Source organism: Galleria mellonella, unplaced genomic scaffold (assembly GCF_026898425.1).
Source record: "Galleria mellonella isolate WM207_F2 unplaced genomic scaffold, CSIRO_AGI_GalMel_v1 utg1267, whole genome shotgun sequence".
Lineage (NCBI taxonomy): Eukaryota > Metazoa > Arthropoda > Insecta > Lepidoptera > Pyralidae > Galleria > Galleria mellonella.
Genome location: NW_026441987.1, coordinates 3,042,948 through 3,063,980, shown reverse-complemented (window position 1 = coordinate 3,063,980; position 21,033 = coordinate 3,042,948). Strand labels below are relative to the sequence as shown.

Here is a 21,033-nt window from a genome sequence, read left to right as displayed (position 1 = left end):
AATGACCTTTCCTTGTTTGCTAATTTTAAAAACCAAAACGGATATAGAAATAAAAATATAAGATATTCACAAAATGAGTTTAGTATTGGGCTTCAAAATGTATTGTGGTTTTGAAATTGTTCTTTTATGTAACTTAGAATGGTTAATAAGCTGACGGTCCACCTGATGAAAAGTGGTAACCGTCGCCTATAGACATGAGCAGTACCATGGACATAACAGAGTATATAGTATATGAAATACTATTTTGAAAAAAATTTTTATATTTTAATTTTCAAACCTCTCTATAGTCTAAATTATCTTTGCACAGTTCTACTTTATTGCTTTGAGTGAAACGTCAGTCTATCAGTCATACAAAAATTCATCGATCAATTAGTCGTCAATCAGTGTACTTTTTTAAGGTTATGTTATCTTTTATTCCCATTTTCCTTCAAACAAAACTATTATTTATAATATTTTTAGGGTAATATTTAATTAATATATATAATACACAATTATGATTTCTCATAACGCCCTTCTTAAACGTACCTGGCCTGTAATTGTACAATACGCGGAAGCTCACAGAAAACCCCGATGGGTGCCCGTTGCTAAAAGTAAAATTTATCGTATTCCAAAACGTCCAGAAATTACTGAAGAAGAAAGAATAGAGCTTTTACGAGTGAATAATAACTATAAAACACAGATGCGAGCTATAAGGAGGTTTTATCATGAGGAAATGATTAAAGAAAAATCAACTCGAGAGAGTTCTAGCTCGGAGATGTCTCAAAAATTAGAGGCTGATGACTGGCAACGATGTGTGGAAATAAACGACAAATGGAACGCTCAAGTGGCTCTGGAGCGCGAGGAAAGAAGAAAGAAGGAACTGGCTAAAATGGAAGAGTATGCATTAGCTAGAATGGAAGCCAAGGACAGAGAATTAAAAGAGAGGATTGAAAAAGCTTCACAAGAGATTAGAAAACAAAAGGCAAGTAATGTAGTACATTTAATTAATTATTACTTCATGTTTACTTTCATTAGTATACTTAATTATATATATGACTAATAGCTTTTACCCACAACTTCATCCACATGACTAGGGGGTCTACCATGAAATGAAATTCCGAATTTTCGGGCTCAATTTCGTGTTTTTGTTCGTACCGAAATCGAGCCAGTAAATGGAGCTTAACATTTTGTTCATCATAAATCCTATCCTAATAGTCCAGAGGAACGATATTTTAACATTTTTAATAATTTTAAACGGCATGTATTATGTAATTTTAACATCAAATTTCTGTTTCGTTTGTCCCCGAAATTCGGAAATCATTTCATGGTAGGCCTACAGTATATGTTTATTAATCAGGATAGAATGTGGCCTATGTCCTTCTCCATCCCATATAATACCTATATACCAAATTTTATAGTGATTGGATAAGCCACCAAGAGGTAATAAAACATACTTTACATTTTTAATATTATTATGAAAGTAAGAACAATAAGGATTATTATTTATACAAATTTTATAAATGTGAAATTCTTTTGGTGCTCTAAAATGTGAATAGGATTCTATTTTCCGCCCTTAGCCTCTCATTTGGGCCATTGTGCATCTTGGTGCTCTGTTAACCTAACATTACAAAATTTGTTATATTCATCTATGATTGCAAAGCGCATAAGCTATCTTTATCCTGATAAATTAATATATCCCAGTAACTTGTAAATGAATAATGTATTTTTTCTTATATTACCGTTATTCTGTTTTCCAGGAATTAAGCAAGACCTTCATAACACCAGAGAATCTGGATGCAGCCATAGACCATGCCCTGGCTAACCCTGTTGACTACAACTTTGCTATAGACCTGCAAGGCAACCAGTATCTTGGAAGAGAGTCACCTGCTATCCCACCTAAACATAAAACAACTCCCAAAGCTGTTTGAAATGTTCCATATTAATAAATAAATACTAGTAGGCATCAAACAGCTACATCTAGTTCGAAACTAAATAGCATTTGTACTATAGGTACTAGATAACTGATAGAAAATACTTTTTTTGTAAATATGCGCATTCATATTCATAGAAAAACTCAATAAACAGAAATATACATAAGTACAAATGTTTGTATTATATGGGAAACAATTTATAACAATTGGAGAATGTTGCAGTGTATTAAACCACTGCACCATTTAGATTGTCATGAAGTTTAATAAAATATTAAGAAAGTAATTTATAAAAAATATAAAATAGTAATTGTTATTTGTGTATCATTGTACTATGAAAATAATAAACATGTCTAAACTTAATTGACAGCTTTTTGCCAAATTGCTTAAAAAAAAACAGTTCCTATTATGTTTTTAGTGCATATTACCCTACATCACAAATAATACTATACTTGTCCTACAGTGGATTACCTATGTTACTCTTAATATGGATGTAATAATAAAAAAAAATATTATAATTCTTTCAGGGGGATTTATTGTATGCATGAAATTGGGTCCAAACAGAAATTTAAAATTAAAGGAAAAATGGTTAAAAAAATCAATTTCACAGTTATGTTCTTTTTTTTCTACAATGGACATTAAAAAGGTATCCAGACATGATCAACTTAAAGTGAATTTGGTCTTTTATATAAATTTTAGGCATTCAATGTTATGATGGAAATTAAATTCAACATTTCAAGGCATTTCCAAACATGGCATCAAACATTTCATGGCAGACCTCCAAATGTGTTCACTTTTGATATTTGGAGAAACTCTGCAAACATCTAGTTATATGAAATGATTTGTGAACTGTCATGGTATTTTAAAAAATATAATAAAAAACAAGAGCAATATGTAACATTATAATTTCTTTATTTACAAAACACTATAGATACAGTTACTACTTGGGTAAGTCTTGAAACATGGACTCCCAGTTGGGGACGAGGTTTAGTTTGTGCTGCAGGGGACCCAGCGCCACCATGTTGGCGGAGCGCGACGCGTCGTCGACAGCCACCGACACCACTTCTTGGTAGAACGCAGGTTTGGTGCCAGAGTAAACCTTCAGTATAAGATAGATATAATTGTCTTAACTGATTCAAGAGACAGGGTTGGTGCTCAAGAGCAGGAACACATTTATGGTTGCCATACATTTACAGAATAATCTCATTTTCTAAATCGTAGATTTGTATTTTTAATTATTTTTATAAAAATTAATTCGAAAATTCATAACATAAAGGATTTTTTGTACCACTGAGGTGGCAAACAAGCATACAGCTCATTTTAAATTTTGAATTTTGCTAGTTGATTTTACAGATGGCAACCCTAAAGTTATTGGTATAGGGAGAGGTATTGTTCACATCGGCAACATTTAAAATGTATAATATTAACTTGACCGAGATTTCGTCGGCGTAACCGAGATATATTCACTAACCGGGATAAACAGTAGCCTATATCTTTGTTCATCCTTAATAGCACCCCTATATCCAATTCCATAATTATTGGCTAAACCATTGAAGCACCAATAGGTGACAAACACCCTTTCACATTTATAATTCAGTGAACGCTCTATATAAGCAACATTCTTTATATTTTATGTATTCTACTGAGCTTAGTACAAGAAATAAGTAAAAATATTTTCCAGATGCTAAGTATTTTTATACTCCTTTTTCCTCTATAAGTAACTTTCCCCAATAAGAACTTTTTTATTAAAATTGGTTCAAATGAGTTGCTTATATTGATCGTTCGCTGTATTAGTAAGTTGGTACCATATCAACATGTCAGTTTATTGTACTAAATACAAAAAGAAACATTAAATTTGGTTTTAAACTGATTAATATATTGTGTAATATATATGTCCGGGGGAAAAGGGATTGTTAGCAATAGAGTTTGACAGCCCCATTGCTAGCAATATGCCTTATTAGGTCGACCTCTACGTGGTTCCTCCGGGAAACCATCGTGAACAATTCTTGTTATATTCGTCACGATGGGCTAACTGACCTACTTCATCCTCACCTATCATCCTTCACTGGTGCTCTGCCAGTGTATACCGATAGCGTAGGCGGGGTTACCATTCCATTATCATCTATTAAATATATATGTCCTTATATTACACAAAACATCCCCCCTTCACACTCATCTTGTAATTTGTACCTCAAATATGGTGTCCCCGAGTGCTAAACTCACGCGGCCAGACCGATGCACTCGCAGTTTCCCAATGCGGCCTTCTTCCAAATCGGCCAAGCGGCATCGATTATCAACCTACAGTACAAATAATAATTTCAGACATTACCTGGTAATATTCTAACCAATTGTGTCAATTTGTGTGATATCAAATTGAAAGTTTAATTTTAGAGATAGTTTTTTCCATGCAACTTAAAATAGTAAACGAGCTGACGGCCCACCTGATGGAAAGTGGTAACCGTCGCCTATAGACATGTGCAGTACCATGGACATAACAGAGTATACTGTTTCGTCCATGATCACCCCCATGCGTTGCCATTCCTGAGGACTCAGGTGTTATTCCTCTGTAATTCCAGTAATTTCACGCCATATCCCACCCTTCAAACCGAAACACAGCTATGCAAATACAACTGCTTTACGGTTGAAATACGAATGGGACAGAGGTACCCAAGCAATCGACTTTTGTACAAAGTCTCCCTCTGGTGTTTTTTTCCACGCAGCTTAGAATAGTAAACAAGCTGACGGCTCACCTGATGGAAAGTGGTAACCGTCGGCTATACACATGAGCAATAGGTTTAGAGAAATAGCGCTTCGGAATTGATGCCATTGGTAATATACCAAAATTTAATGGAGACTGTGATAGGATCCCCTTCAATACAACAATGCTCAGTGAAATAGGGGCATAGACAAGAGACATGAGTCCCCTCAAACAGTTGGCTTGATTTTATCACGTTTTTAAGGCAACAAGAAAGTAGACAGAAGAAAATCTTTGGCATAACTTTTAGTCCATTCGTAATAAAGCCTAATATTGTTTACTTTGTAGAAAATAACATATATTGTACAAGTGCATAGTAGGGACTATATAACTGTAAAAGCTTTTTCAACGCGTTCAGCCCCGATTGTGTATTTAAAAATATTTGAAAAATATACTATAAATATATAATGACATTTTTTTATTAGTATTTCCTTTTGTCGGTGGAACTAGTTCATGCATTCTATTCCAAGCCATATCTTTGACCTCCTTATATGACATGACACCTAACATAAAAGTCTATGGTATCTATATTAATTACCTTTTCCGATTCCGTCTGCTAGAATGCAATAATAAAGAATTTATAATTAGGTAATAAGACAAGCGTACATACTACTACATACGTACATTCTATTTTTTTTTTTAATCTTTTATCTTGCTTGATAATATCACACTAATTTCCTGGTCTTAAATAAGAAAACCCTGGTGGTCCAACCAGAATACCGAGGGGGGAAAGGGATTGTTAGTAATGGGGGGGTCGAACTGACCCATTGCTAGCACTACACCCTATCAGGTCGACCTCCACGCGGTTCCCCCTGGAAACCATGGTGGGTAATTCTCGTGGAATTCATCACGATGGGCTAACTGACCTGCTTTTATCGTCACCCATCATCCCTCAATGGTATACCGTTACCTGCCAGCGTATACCGTTAGCGCAGGCGGGGTTACCATTCCATTATCACCCATTAAAAAAACCAGAATACCTGCCCAGCAGTGAGCTATTTTAGGGAAACACTTAAGCTTAATTGTCTCAACCGAGAGTCGAACCTCCTATTTATTGCTTGGCTTGATATAGATACCAGATTTTTTTATTATTATTGCCTCTAAATGTAAGAACAGTTTGCCCTAATCCACTAGTGTATTGTATTAAAATGCTTTGCTGTATCTAGCGTTGGTAATTCTATAAATGAATATACCGGTAATAACTATACCGGTATATTTATTATATACCGGTTTTTCCTCTTTGCTCTCCCCCGTGGAAGTACACGGCTGATCTGTCTGCTTCCGTCTTGGCGCATTATCTTCCATGCTACCTCCCCGCCCTGGCAAGGTGTCTGGCAACTGGAACATATACGGTTTTAAGACATTTATTTCTCTAAAGATTTATACATAAATCACTTAAAGAAGAAATTTAAAACTATGAACATGCACTTAATACTCGTATCTTCTGTTAGCGTGCGTAATTTATCAAATATCAACTAAAAACATAATGTGAAACTACCTTCATTTCATAAAAATTACACAATACAATGCGATTCAATACATATACTGAACATATCAATTAAAATGCATCGGATCTATTCTGAACTTGCTTACACGAGGAGTCTCTCTTTTTAGAGACAGAAATTAAATGGAATCGACAGAAATTAATTAAAAATTAAATACCTGTATGTGATATTGTCACACTTTGTCCACGTACCTGGGATTTTTGTATGCAACTTAGCGGTGATCGTCGCCTATAGATAAGAACAGTACCATGGACATAACAGAGTGTACTGTTTCGCCCAAAATACCCTCTATGCGTTGCAATTTCTGAGAACCCAGGTGTTATATCTCTGTACCCTGTAAATTCACTGTCATATCCCGTTTGACAGATTCTAGATCATGCTGACTTCCACAAGATCACACCTAGTTCAGCAAAACAAAGTGATATTGCCAATACCTGTAGCAATATAAGCGTAGGCTGATCACTCTTCAGTAAATTCACCACGTCTGTATTTTCGAATACCTCCTGCTTTATATCTACAAATGGTTTTTTGTCTTCGATAGCCACTGGAAATTTAAAATTCTTTGTAAAATTCCTAATTGTATAGTTTTTCGCCCCACCCTATTATTAACATATATTTTACGCATACCCTCTAATTTTTTTACTTTCAAGTCAAAACAATTATAAATAAGATTTTAAGAAAGCGGGACCACAATAACCCGTGTCGACTTACATTGATACATGTCATTACTTGCTCTCTAAGGATGACGCGACCTAACATGTCGATATGTAGAACATGCATTGTTTTTAATCAGTGACAGACCAGTGAAATTACGCAGTACTAAATAGGGGTATATTTTTGAGATGTGATGTAAAACTGGTTCAAAACCTAATTCTAATGGACAAGTTCTAGCAGTTTTATTTTAGAATATCCGTAAAGTGAATTAAACTGTCAATGAGACCCCGCATCACACTATTCGAATTGGGAAAAGGCGCGTATTCCTACTAAATCTTTGCCTAATTGTGTGAAGAAACTTGTAAACTTATATCGAATTTGGAGGGACTTGTAAAGAAACACAATACCTATTTAAGCAGCGCCGTCAAGACTTTGTAAATAATTTAGATAAATTTGTTTGATATTGCACACGCCGATGCTCTTCAATTAAAAATAAATGAGGATAAAATGTTTTTACAGGGTCAAAAAGAGCCAGGCCGACCTGACCACTTAGCAGGAGTGGATGAAAAATTAACTGTTAGAGAGGAAAGAGCGCGCCTCAGAACTATTGAAGAAGAAAAACAACGTACAAAATATTTGTCTGAGCCGACTCTTTGAACATCATCTTATGTACCATTACAAGACGTCTGATCTTGTCAATCTAATGAAAACTTAGATTTACAAGAGACGATTTAGACGTACCGAATCTTGTCGAGAAAACGCAACCCAACAAAACACCTCTGCGGAAAGATTTCATTACTCCAAAATTAGTAGTAGCGCTGGATAGGCGTCAACACCTATTGTTCATATATTTGGATAGGATCAAGCACTTGGATATAATATTGATGATTGTCCGATAAATAAACCTTCCATCTAAAGAATTCACACAGAAAAACGGAAAGAGCGCCCTGAAGTCATTAAAATTTATTTCATTCATGGTTGACCAGAAGTTGTGACTGTTCTTTGGGACGGCAAGCTTTTGCCTGTATTAAATGCTTGTAAATCAAAAGAAGAATGTTTTCCTATAGTTATTTCTTATGAAAACAAAGAACAACTTATTGCTGTGCCAAGATTAGAAAGTTCCACAGGATGTGAACAAGCGCAGACAGTTTGGAACGCGATTGTAGACTGGAATTTAGAAGATAAAGTTGCATTTCTTTATTATAATTCTACTGCACCAAGCTTGATGGATAGCGAGAACAATTGATTCCCTGAAAATAGCGTTACTTAGTGCTCGGTTTAAGATCATATGCAAGACAAGGCTGCATTGTTTGACGTTTGCTTGTTCATTGTAACATCCAACATTAAACCACGGCGCCAATGGACTTCAGCAATAAAAGCAGCTTACCAAGATTTGTGCTTTTTGAAATCAACGAAGTCTTACGAGAAAACTGATAAAACGCTCTTAAAAGCAGCCTTGCAGAAGATAACTTGACATTTGTGATATTTAACTGACGAAGTTTCTATATTATCACTGTTTGACGATGAGGTGGACAAAATATCTAAAGTTAAAATGGTTGATCATAATTTAACCAAAGAAGAAATAACTTAAGAAAAACGATACATCCCATCGAAAGAAGAACTTTGCGGTTCATTGTATGGTACGTTTATTAAAGAACATTGACATGAATAGTTATAGAAGTTTTTGCCTACGTTTTCTGTAAAAGTACATTTTTCTACTAAAAGTACTCTTATTTTGTTTCAGAAAAAAAAAACATCCCTGATTTTTATTCAGTAAAAGTCCTTGTTCAATCACTTTAAAATTGAAGACATGAATGTTCTACACTGTGATCAAATAGTATTTCGTTTCAAGAAGCTAGAAAGATTCAGCACGAAACGATGTAGACGAAAGGGTGTTTAAGTTGATACAAAACTCATGGATTAATCACAGTTGAGGAGGAACAAAAACAATATTTGTAACGTTGCGTACAAGAACACTGGAAAATTTGTTCTGACTGAAAAAAAAAACAAATGTTCAAAAGAAAATTTGAACAATAACATTATTTATTAATGTAAATGAGTAAATAATATGCTATTCGGTTGTAATGGAGTTTTAATTAAGAAATAAAAACTAAATTCTTAATTCTTCATATAGACAGAGTCAGAACAAATCATGTCAAAAGTTTGGCGTCATGTCGGCACGGGTTATCACTGTCCAGTCGTAATAATATTTATTATTTGAGTCAATAAGGTCAAACGGAATAAAAATAGAGGGTACGCGCACTTAATTTAGCAAAAAAAATTGTCCTTCTATCTTGGGACACCCTAATATAGGCCTCTGACACGGCTCTCTCTGTCTATCCCGCAAAAGACTTGCTATGTAAATAAACAAACAAATAAACAGATATCTTACTAATAAAATTGTAACAAGACATTGTCTGTATCGAAGAGATAATTGAGAAAAAAAATATTATATTTATATTATTATATTTTTGAGGATTTTTAATAAGAGCAATAGAATTTAAAACAATATTTTTAGAAACTTTGTCTGTCCGTCTGTATGTGTAACAAATTAGATGCGATTTTTATGGTTGTATTGGTAAAACTTAAAAACTGGTTATGTTCCATCTTGATGCGTCCTATACAAGTGATCTATTTCCCTGGTTTTCCTATTTCTGTATTTCCTAGTTCTGTCCGTCCGTTTTTCTGTTTATATGGGAATTACTCAAAAAGTACTGCACCAAATTGGATACAATTTTCACAGTTGTGTTCCAAAATTAAAAACTAGTGTATGTTTTACCTTGAAATGACGTTTAGAGGCAGTGTATTGCATTGATTTTAGTAGCAAAAGCTAATAAATTAATACTTAACAGCCTAAATGAAATCCCATTTAGCTATCAATTATTATAATATTCTATCTATATAAATCCATAGACAAGTTGCAAACGAATCTATCGACAATACGTTTTTTGTTGGTTACAAAAAATAAAACACGCCGGATATTATGGTCTCGTTTTACTTCACGTATGTGGTAACGAAAACGTATCAATCGATAGAGTCGTTTACCATTTGTTTAGGGGATCTGGATAGATATAAGAACAGCGACAGCGGTTAACAATGAATGGGAGATAGTCAATAACGAAAGCTATAAGCTATTATAATAATTAATATTTATAAAAAAAAATAACATTAGGCCATATAAGATATTTCGACCACACAATAAATGCATCGAAATTTCTGTAAAAAATGTTCTTGGAGCAACACTGATGGGAGAGGCCATTTTAGATTTTATTAAAAATAAAATAAAAGAAAAAACAATACCAAAGACAAAGAGTAAAAAAGTGTTGCCATTCTTGGGCCTTATAATTATAAAGCACATATTAAAATATAAAATTGTTATTTTTTTAGAAACCCCACCCATCTGATTGCGCCAAGTTATCTGGTTCTGATGTAGCTGCTCCGACCGACCGGGCAGAATAATCTGCACGGCACCTCGGGAACTGCGCAACTGTAAAGTCCACTTGAGCAGTACTGAGTCGACATACGATTTGTAACTTTATTACAATTAAATAAGGTGAGATGCACGATATAAAGCTATTAGTTTTTTTTATAAGATGATAATGGAATGGTAACATTTTAATGCTATAGTTTTTTTTAACAGATGACAATGGAATGGTAACCCCGCCTGTGTTAACGGTATACGCTGGCGGAACACTAGTGATAGATGACAGATGAGAATGAAAAGGCAGGTAAGGCAGTTAGCCCATCGTGATGAATACACCTGGCATTCAGCAAAATTGTTTCCAGGAGAGACCACGTGGAAGTCGACCTGACAGGGTATATTGCTAGCTGGTAGATGACTTGGGTCGTTATTCACGCGGACAAGCAGTCGTATTGCTAGTAATATGTCAGGTCAGGTCAACCGCCACGTGGTCCCTCCCTGGAATTCATCGTGCTGAATTCAACCGTGAGGCAGTTGTGTTTGCATGGCTGTGTTTCGGTTTGAAGGGTGGGATATGACGTGAATATACAGGGTACAGAGGAATAACATCTGAGTCCTCAGGAATGGCAACGCATGGGGGGTATCATGGGCGAAACAGTATACTCTGTTATGTCCATGGTACTGCTCATGTCTATAAGCGACGGTTACCACTTTCCATCAGGTGGGCCGTCAGCTTGTTTACCATTCTAAGTTGTATAAAAAAAAACTTTATAGTAAGTTTGTATTGGAAGGATACAGTTTGAAATAATGTTGATAAATTCAAACTACATTGTCGACTCAGTGCAATCAAGATGGACAGTAAATTGATGCATCTTACTGGCGCAGTCTACATCGTCTCCAGGCTCGCTCTTGATCGCCACCTCCTGTTTTACCTTCACAGTTGACTTCGTCTGGTTTTGCAACCAGCCTATAATATGAGAAACTGACTTTGTAGTATTTTTCCAAACTACAGATAAGTGATATCAGTTTTTTATTTATTTATATTTAACTATAACATTTGAGTCAATTGGTACACATGTATGCCTGTAACTATGAATAAACTGTAAGTTTATCTTATATTGGGTATGCTGGAAGAAATCTCTTTTAGAGATAAACTCCCTTGTGCATTAAATTGTTTAATTATTACTCTAATAAAATGTCTTTTTGTGTACAATAAAGAACAAAGAATTAATTAATATTTTCATCAAACATAACAAGAATGAAAAGTCTTCAGTACCTGTATAAAAGATTCTTTATTCTGCACTTAAAATTAAATTAGTTAAAAAAAATGCTTACCTATTTACATTAAGATAAATTTTAGTTAACTCTAAACACACCACTCCCTATACTTCTTAATCTTAAACGATACGAAATTGATGAGTATTTAGAATTAAAACATATCACCAATAAAATAAATAGCTATGAATACCTCCATCACCCATAGGTAATTTGACTGGTGCATCTTTCTCAATGACTCGTTTGAAGTCCACACTCGAGTCATCATCGTAATTACTATCCCCCACCACTGACTTTATCTTCTGCTCTTCTAATTCTTTATCAATCTATAAAAAATAAAGTTAATAAAATTAAATAAATATAAAACAAAAAATTGTAATATGTATTTTGTATTTTAGCCAATTACAGTTATTAATACTATAATTTTTATTTGAGAAAAACATTTTACATGAGTAATATATAATTAATTCATACATTCATTTAAAAAAAACTTCTGCACAAGAACATGAAGACAAATATAAAAATTCATTCTTTTAAGGTAATTTGCATTTAAGCTAAATGCAATTACCCACCTTTTTTTATTAAACCAGTTTAGAAAATGTTAGCACAAAAAACAGTTAAAGGTATATTATTTATGTAATGTAGGTAATTTATGTAATTTTTCCTTGTTGCCAATAAATGTTTTCTTTCTTTCTTTCTATATTACATCAGTATCAAAAAGATTTGTTATCCACAAACATACTTACTTGAATTCATGTTTAAAAAATTTATACTGTACAGATAACATTATAGTTGAAAGTTAACCAAAAATAAATATTTTGAACTACTCCCTTAAGTAAAATGCACTTTCTCAAACTTTGCTTTTGGCGGATGCACTCTGTACCATGTCATATGAACAGAAAAAAAAACTTTGAAATACAAGTTTACGTGTACAGTACAGTTTTAACTGGTTAAATTTTTCTATAATCATATTTTACAAATAAAATTTTAATTTATAAAGTTAATAAATACTTTTCATACATACTTTAATGACATCCTTCACCCTTATGGTGGGTTTCTGTAATGCAGCAGCGGACTCCGAGTCCCTGCCATATGATGTGCGGTTATAGTGCCTCTCAGAACTGCCCAAACCTAGTCATAACAAATGTTACATTGTAATGTTCATATAAGAACCTTTACAGTGCACATGACTCCATGATAGACTGAGTAGATGGACACTACTACTACACTGGAGAAAATAGTGGAATAGATACAAGAAAGAAAAGGAAGTGAGGTCAACCAAACAAACACTGGGTAGACATGATAGCTCATGCTATCTAAAACTTAAATAAGTACATTAAAAAGTCATGGAATGTTATGTTGAAGTAGAATAAACAGAATAGAATAAATTATTTTATTTATATCTGGTAGATATGTTGATGTATTTTAAATTAGTGAAAAGAGCTCAATCTAAAAAAGAGAGACTTTGTACAAGTCTTTTGCTTGGGCCCTCTGGCCCATTAATGTTTCTACCATGAAGCAGTTCTATTTGCATGACTGTGTTTGCATAGCTGTGTTTGCATTGCTGTGTTTGAATGACTATGTTTGCATGGCTGTGTTTCGGTTTGAAGGGTGGGATATGGCAGTGAATTTACTGTGTACAGAGGAATAACACCTGAGTCCTCAGGAATGGCAACGCATGTGGGGTATCATGGGCGAAACAGTATACTCTGTTATGTCCATGTTACTGCTCATGTCTATAGGTAACGGTTACCACTTTCCATCAGGTGTGCCATTAGCTTGTTTGCCATTCTAAGTTGCAAAAAAAATTAGAAAATGAAATTTCTACATTTAACTAGGACTAAGTGTTCAGTGTTGTGCATAGTTGTTTACATTCAATGTTTAGCTTCTAATAACTTTTTTAATAATGTGCCATTATACTTATGATATCTACTAAATAGACATTAGAATTGATTCTGATGGCACATCAGAATTTCAGTTACTTTAAACCTATCTAAAATAAAATTTGATATCACATCAAAGTCTTTATTGTAAAAAACAATATGAACTAATTTTCTAATAGATTTAAGTCTAAATTATTATAATTTTAGTCTATGATAGTCAATAAAAGGGTAATTTGAATAAAGTGTCATATTTAAATATTAGGTTAAGACATAAATTTAACCATGTGGCACCTCTGCATCAGCCCCAATGGCTACCTAAACCAGAGTTAAAATAGTTAGATAAACAAATATAATGTTTATCTTTAAAACACACACATTTATTATTATAAATATACATCATCTTAATTACACAATAAAATGCTCTTCAGTTTTACCTGTATAAAAATTAAACATTATCTGTAAGAGATTGCCCTAGCGATAAGACTGCCTCTTGTACCTTTATGCATATATTTCAATCTGTATTTATGTTACTGTATTTCTCTTGAGTTATTTAATTGTAATTGTATTTATTTATTTTTTTGTTTCTGGTGCAACAAAGAGTTAAATAAATAATAAATAAATAAAATATAATTAAGATAATCATTATAAAGTATTTTCCTCCACTAAGTCATGTTATATTTTGTGAACTTTAAGAATCAGGTAAGTAGTTTCAAAGATAATTTAATGATCATATATACACAAATGTTAGTTCTTTATATTAAATAGAATATTACCTTCTGAGAACACCCCTCCTGACTTTATTATATTAGGACCGTTCCTAAAATTTTTCCGATCATTTTTACGATCTCTTCGCCCTTTGTCGTCTTTCTTGGGATCTCTTGATATATTTAAAGTAGGCCTACAAATTTTAAGGTTTTGTTATCGGCATTGTGTTTTTCATTCTAAAAATGAAAAATTGACAAAATGTTATCATGTTTTCAGAAATTTTAGTAACTACTCACCCTTTATTTTTATTCCTCGTTACATTTAAATTCGGAGTAAATACTTTTTTGTTTGGTTTATTCGCTCCAAGTGTAAGATCGCGAGGTGCTTTGAAGGAAGGTAATCTTTGTAAAGGGTCGGTATCCAAGCCATTATATTTCATAGATTTATCTTCTGGATTGGACATATTTTAATTTTTCTCCCTTTTGAACTTATAGATTTCTTTACAAAAAATATGAAAAATAAAAAGTTAGTACATTAATGTACAACAATACACATATTATAAAGTGTTTGTTGATTATTTTGTTCACAGATTAGAGACATTTTGTTTCATTGAACTTTAGATTTAACTAAAATGACATTAGATTGATCTTGATTGACATAAGTTTTTACTAATTGTAAACCATCAGATAAGTAACTTCTAAGAATAAGAAATTCCTTGTTCTTACAGTAACCCCGGATGTACCACTATCCATTTGTGAAAGAAGACGGTGAAACTTCATCTCTGTCTATAAACAAAAATCGTAAACAATAAAATCTAATCTACCAATTAAGCCTAGAAAGAGAATAATATCCTCAGTCTATAATTGAAGTTTCAGCATTTTTAGTATGACAGATTTCTATATGCCAAATTTAAAAAAGAGTCGACCGTTCTCTTCAAACGTTTATATTTTTCTATTGTAACTGTTTATATCAATTGCATCAAGAAACATCTTAATAGATTAATTATATTGCTTTTGGATTCTAAAAAAAATACTTATTAATAATGGCTGAATCTCTGTTTGATATATTTGGTGATCACTTAACAAGGCAGACTATGAAAAATGTTTCGCGCCAACCTATAGCAAACATTGGTAAATATAATTAATATTTGTATATCGCTACAATTTGTTGTTGGATATGTACATATTTAACATATAAAAATATTATTTTTGTAGAAAATATGGGGAAGACTGTATCAATCGGTCCGATTAAACCAAATGAGCCTTTAAAAAAAGGAGACGCAAAGAAGTCATTTCTTTCAAATGCTGGTAAAGCTCTTCAAAGCACTCCAGCAAGGAAAGCATTTACACCACGAGCTGTGAATGTGGGTTCTCTCATATACAATGATACCAGAGCAGAAACTAAAAATAAAGAATGGAATACTGAAGAGTTGGAGTTTACAAAACCTTCAAAGAAATATGGTGGGTACATGAAAAATCCTCAAAGACTCTTTTTAATGTCTCTTTCAATTAGTGTGTAGCCTTAAGTTTCTTATGTGTTTTTATTTTTTAGAACTGGTATTATTATTGAGAAATTAATTTTATTTTTTACAATGTAGTTCAAATGTATCAATACCAACAAAAACTTGTATGTAAAAGAGAATACATACTCGTTTCACAGAAATCTCACTATTAGATTAGTTTGTTCATATTCATGACAGTTATCCATATTTATCATAAGATACATATATATCTGCCACACCTGGTTCCGTGCGAGCGTGTATGACAAGATTGATGAATGTGGAAGAAGCGAAAGAGGTTTGTTTGAATTGAAGCATTTGGCGTTCCATTGTTTCTGCCTACCCTAATGGGGGACAAGCATGACAGATATGTATGTATGTATGTACACCTGATTCCCATTAGAGTAGGCAGAAACAATGTTTATGATAAATTTTCATACATATAACCATCTACAAAGTAGTAAGTAATTGCAAATATAACTGGCTGTTACAGATTCTTACCCTAGGGATCTATTTGGTTATCTTCAAGTACCAGAACCACCGATTCTGAGGCAGTTCTCCCCACCCACCACTCCACCACCAACCATAGCTCAGCATAATGTTGAATTTGATTGTTCTTATGAGGACGAGTTCTTTAAAGGTAATTTGTTTTATGTCAATCTAAGTTTTACCCATTACACCTGTAAATTATGATCAACAGTTTGTTATATTTTATACAAAACATGGCCTGCATGCATAATAAATTGTATTTAAATCTCTTTAACCACTTTAACATAATGTGATTGAGTAATAACTTCCAAAATTATAGACAAAGTAAAATATTATGTTCTGTAAGTTAAATATAGAATAAAATCAAATAAATATACATAAAGTTAACAGAAAAGAATAATTGTTGTATTCCCTGTAGTTTTTTCTAAACAGATCTATGGTAGATTCATAATAAAAATATATTGATGAATGATCTTTTATGGATCTCGATGACTAATATAATAATAATTTTTATGGGTACTTAAAGTTTATATTGAATTTGATTTAAATATAAATAATACATATAACATTATTTATTCTACAGATGAGTTTTCAAATGACAGCATCCCGAATGAAGATCTTGGTCTCCCTGATTTATATTAAAAAGAGTTCAACTCATTTATCCATTGTCTAAAATCTAATTTATGTACTTTATATTGACTTTATCAATTTTCTGTAATTATTGGATAAAAAAAATATAAACACACATTTTAGATTTTGTATTGTTTGTGAGAAATTTAATATTAAGTTTTAGTTACATCGTTTAGAAGTACAAACAGTAAGTTTTGGCAATAATTACTATAATTATTACAGCAATGACCTAAAGTTAAAACCTGGAAATATAACTATTAAAGATCTTCTAAGTAAATTGTGATGCACAGAAATTGATTTTATAATATGAAAATAAATTAATTCAAATCAATTCAATGCCATAAATATAAATGTTCACTATAACATAATGACAAATTTTTATTAATTAATAGTGTTGACCATATTGTGTATAGGACACAAGGGACATTTTCATATGAGTATTAGCAAACACCACTTTATTATTAATTCATTCACCACCTACAGATAGTGAGTGCAGCCTCTTTTTTAATTAAAGAGGCAGATTTCAAGAGTTTAGTTTTTTTAAATTTGAATAAAACAAGAAACACTAAAATTGGAATACTGCTATATTATATTTATATTGCTATAAAAACAGGTTTTTAAGGAATTTTTATTTTTTATTAATTTCTATTTTAATAAGAACATGTTTCATCATCTTACAGAAAATTTTAGGTTCAAAACTTCAGAATTAGGTTTTGTCATAGACCTCTTTGCTCTAATTGATAATTAAGTCAAATTAATATGTATGTTAATTACGTAAGCATGTAATATTTATCACAATAAATATTACACATGTTATGGGTAACAGCATTTTTTCTATTTATTGCCAGAGTTTGTAGAAGACATTGACAAAATCTGTAAGGACAATAAGTGCTAGCACTATTAAAGCAAGAATTTACAATATAATTGTTTTGTATACCTTATAGATACATTATTATAAGTATGAATGATTTATCTCCACATATTGACTTCAATATTCCTGGATATCACTAAATTATAAGCAAAGATTTTCATGGTCTTTTATAGTTGCATAACCATGTCCGCCTTTTCATTTGTGTGATATTTTAGGAAACTGTTTATAATAAAACTTCTGAAACTCTTAAATTAGTTTTATGTACTTAATATATTTACATCTCTTATAATTAAATAATTTAATCTTGTAATTTGTTGATTTGTTCACTGTCGAATTTACTATGTTAAATATTTTTTCCCAAGAAATTGTACTTTCTTCTCAAAAGCTGGTAATGTTATAGGTGTGTCTTCTTTATAGAATGGATTCAACATCAATTTTATGTAGGCTTCATAAACATCTGTAAAGAAGTTCTTGATGCCGTCTTCATTGCGTGCATCATGCACCATTATAAACCGCATCTACAACAATTGAAATAATATTGAATTAATAGTCAATATAAATCTATACGTTGACAGTTTTACTGGCTTTATAGAGTTAAAAAATTGAAGTCAAAATCAAATTATTAACTGAATGAAATGTTTTAATCATTTTTTCTATTATTTTAGTAGTCTTATATCCACATCATATTACATAGCACAGAGTACAGTAAACTATATTTTGGGGAAATTTTAAATCTTAATTGTAAAATTGTACTTAATAAAATATTTATACATAATATATAAATTTAGGATCATACAAAAACAAAACATTTTAATGTAAAACATGTTACTTTTCTTAAAATATTATTCATTACAATACCTGGCTAACAGTAACGAAAGCAGAAACAAACCACTGGTTGAACTTATCAACAGATTTCAAATATGTGTTAGTCACTTTCCACATGTGTTCATCAACTAAGTCTAGAGCTGCGTGAGCTATAAACTGATTTAAATGTCTGTTATCTTCTTTCTGTAAAAAATAAGGTCATTATTTTCGTACCTTAATCGATTCCAATTGACTTAAATATTAGTGACCCATAGTTGTGTTTATTTTACGAATTTTACCTTCACTTCCTTAGTGGCTGGAATGAAATCTATTTCAAATATTGGATTATCCGAATGCCCAACAATGACAAAATAATATGTCCCCGCCATTTTAATATATAGTGAAATTGTTTATTTCTAAACAATATAGAATTTAAAGAAAGTACAAATTCATAATATTTTTTTTTTTTAGTACGTTTGTTCCGTTTGGAACAGGCTAAGGTCGGAGACCATGAAATTCATAATATTTTTAGTTGTCATTCATGACTGCGAAATTGACATTGACAGTTTCAAAATTTTTAAATAAAGCTGTGTGCTACGATCGGCGAACATAGATGAACATTAATTAATAATATGATTAATAATTCTTCTAATCTAATATAATAAACTTAAAATTAAGTTTACTTTCACACTGTTTAAATTGCAATAGGAAATTTTTACTTTTTTAAGTTATAATATGACTCGTGCACTGTCTATAACTTATAGACAATAGACGCGTCATTTTATAATAGAATTCCGTCGTGTAGGAAAATGATAAATTATGAAAATAATTATTCATTAACTGACAAAACAAATGAAAAGACAAGATTGTTCTAAAATTTTCGTGTATATTTTTTATGTATGTCAGCCTAGGAACTTAATCTGTTTTACACTTAGATTAAAGTATGTTATACTAAGTCAATCAGTATAACATACTAAAGGTTTTACACGTAAATTACTTATAAAAAAATTACTACCTAGATTAAAAAATAAAAGTTTGGCGCGATTTATTTGTTGTTATTGTTTTAAGTTTCGATTAAAAATTAACAATAAGCCGAATGTAATTAATTGGATCAATTATTTACATATATTAGTTTGTTATATTCCAAAATACTTGATATAAGGAATAATATAATATAAAATAAATTTAAAATTACAGATATGTATTCGACAGCCATTGATAAACTAATGATATGGAAGGCTAGCAATTGGATTAACTACAAAGTTAAGACTTCGAAGTTAATGTTACGTATTTACTGCGATCAACTTTTAATTACGGAAGACAATAAGATTTTGGAGACATTAAATTTCACTAGTAAAATGAAAGGAATATACAAAGAAGATGTTTTAATTCTTATAATATGCAACAAAAAAGGAGCAGTAAGCAAGTTCATAAATATTGGCTTTAAAATATTTTATAGCCGATATTTATGAACTTAAAATTCTTTACTTTTCTCAAATTCGTCATAGATTCGCAAATTAAAATTTCAAGTAAATTCCGATCCTGCACAGTGTTTTACCAAACTCGGAGCACATTTTCCTATGATAAATCATAACTGTGTAAATTCCGAAAATAATAGATTTCAATATTGCAATATTGATGAAGTACTAAAAGCAGCATTGTCCGCTAAAGGTATATATTATATTCTTTACTTATTATATAATTAAATTATTAAACTTTATTATTACAACAAATTTTTTGTATACAAATAATAAAGTAAAATATGAAATTGATTTTACTACCAAGATGACTTCTCATATTTTTAAAAGTGATAAAGCTGTGGAAGAGCTTTACATTATACGTTAAAATATTCTGTATAGTATTTTGGCGAAAGTGGTACAAGTTATTACTTTTTTAAGCGTAGGTAAGATGCTAAATTCTATTAATATTTACATAACGTACTAGTATTATATCATTTTACAAAATATATTTTCTTTTAATAAAATTTTATCAAAGCTTCGTTCTTTTTTATTAAGAGAAGGATATAAACCTACTCATACTACACTAGCGAAGCGGCAGATTTAGTAAATTTTTTACCTATGAGATCATATACATTAAAAAATATAAATTTTAATACTATTTAAAATTGCAATCGATTTACTTTTTAACATATTTTACAGATGCTATACCTGATTCGATTAAACAAATGCCTGTAAATTACAAGGATTTTGTAAAAATATGCTTACTTGACCCAGCTTTTCCTCAACTAGTTATGAAAACTGAAAAATTAATTTTAAGTGAATGGAAAAATACTAACATTAATGCTACTTTATAAATGAATTAATTAAATTTGTTAATTGCTTGAAACAAGTTTTTTTTTTTTATTTTAAGAAATTTTAGTAGTGGCCTACCGTGAAATATTTCCGAATTTTTGAGGCCAAATGAAACACAAATTTGATATAAAATTTGTGTTTCAATTAAAATATCGTTTAAAAAAAATCGTTCCTTTGCACTTTTATGGTAGGATTTATGACGAATGAAATGTTAAGCTCCATTTATTAGGCCAATTTTGATGTGAATGAAAATACAAAATTGAGTCCGTGATTTTGGAATTTTATTTTATTACCCCCTGGAGATTTTACCCTTGAATAATGCCG

General features: G+C 31.5%; 4 protein-coding genes across 8 annotated transcripts; 2 read left to right on the top strand and 2 right to left on the bottom strand.

Annotated features, from left to right (window-relative positions):
• The first annotated feature begins 347 nt into the window (after positions 1 to 347).
• Positions 348 to 2,270, top strand: LOC113522282 (probable 28S ribosomal protein S26, mitochondrial). Its single transcript, XM_026907962.3, has 2 exons — positions 348 to 961; positions 1,737 to 2,270. Exons 1-2 carry the CDS (start codon positions 494 to 496, stop codon positions 1,905 to 1,907), a joined length of 639 nt encoding a protein of 212 aa, XP_026763763.1. The 5' UTR covers positions 348 to 493; the 3' UTR covers positions 1,908 to 2,270.
• Positions 2,271 to 2,802: 532 nt separating this feature from the next.
• LOC128201979 (DNA-directed RNA polymerase III subunit RPC4) lies at positions 2,803 to 14,734 on the bottom strand. 5 transcript variants are annotated; one of them, XM_052900641.1, is made up of 10 exons: positions 14,402 to 14,732; positions 14,174 to 14,298; positions 12,542 to 12,648; positions 11,711 to 11,843; positions 11,120 to 11,209; positions 6,602 to 6,711; positions 5,890 to 6,000; positions 5,201 to 5,218; positions 4,098 to 4,205; positions 2,803 to 3,006 (listed from the first exon to the last, which is right to left on the bottom strand). In XM_052900641.1, the coding sequence occupies exons 1-10, from the start codon at positions 14,566 to 14,568 to the stop codon at positions 2,848 to 2,850; spliced, it is 1,128 nt and encodes a 375-aa protein (XP_052756601.1). In that variant the 5' UTR covers positions 14,569 to 14,732; the 3' UTR covers positions 2,803 to 2,847. The 5 variants fall into 5 exon arrangements, 3 of the variants coding, with proteins under 3 accessions (XP_052756601.1, XP_052756611.1, XP_052756609.1); XR_008253540.1 differs by having other exon boundaries at positions 2,989 to 3,006; positions 5,856 to 6,000; positions 14,402 to 14,734; XR_008253541.1 differs by having other exon boundaries at positions 2,989 to 3,006; positions 5,201 to 5,215; positions 5,856 to 6,000; positions 14,402 to 14,734.
• A 259-nt stretch (positions 14,735 to 14,993) lies between these two features.
• On the top strand, positions 14,994 to 16,846 carry LOC128201981 (uncharacterized). The gene is made up of 4 exons (XM_052900670.1): positions 14,994 to 15,235; positions 15,320 to 15,565; positions 16,097 to 16,243; positions 16,676 to 16,846. The coding sequence occupies exons 1-4, from the start codon at positions 15,148 to 15,150 to the stop codon at positions 16,732 to 16,734; spliced, it is 540 nt and encodes a 179-aa protein (XP_052756630.1). The 5' UTR covers positions 14,994 to 15,147; the 3' UTR covers positions 16,735 to 16,846.
• Positions 16,847 to 17,407: 561 nt separating this feature from the next.
• LOC128201982 (trafficking protein particle complex subunit 2-like) lies at positions 17,408 to 18,989 on the bottom strand. The gene is made up of 4 exons (XM_052900672.1): positions 18,928 to 18,989; positions 18,697 to 18,859; positions 18,452 to 18,601; positions 17,408 to 18,111 (listed from the first exon to the last, which is right to left on the bottom strand). The coding sequence occupies exons 2-4, from the start codon at positions 18,784 to 18,786 to the stop codon at positions 17,932 to 17,934; spliced, it is 420 nt and encodes a 139-aa protein (XP_052756632.1). The 5' UTR covers positions 18,787 to 18,859; positions 18,928 to 18,989; the 3' UTR covers positions 17,408 to 17,931.
• Between the last annotated feature and the right edge of the window lie 2,044 nt (positions 18,990 to 21,033).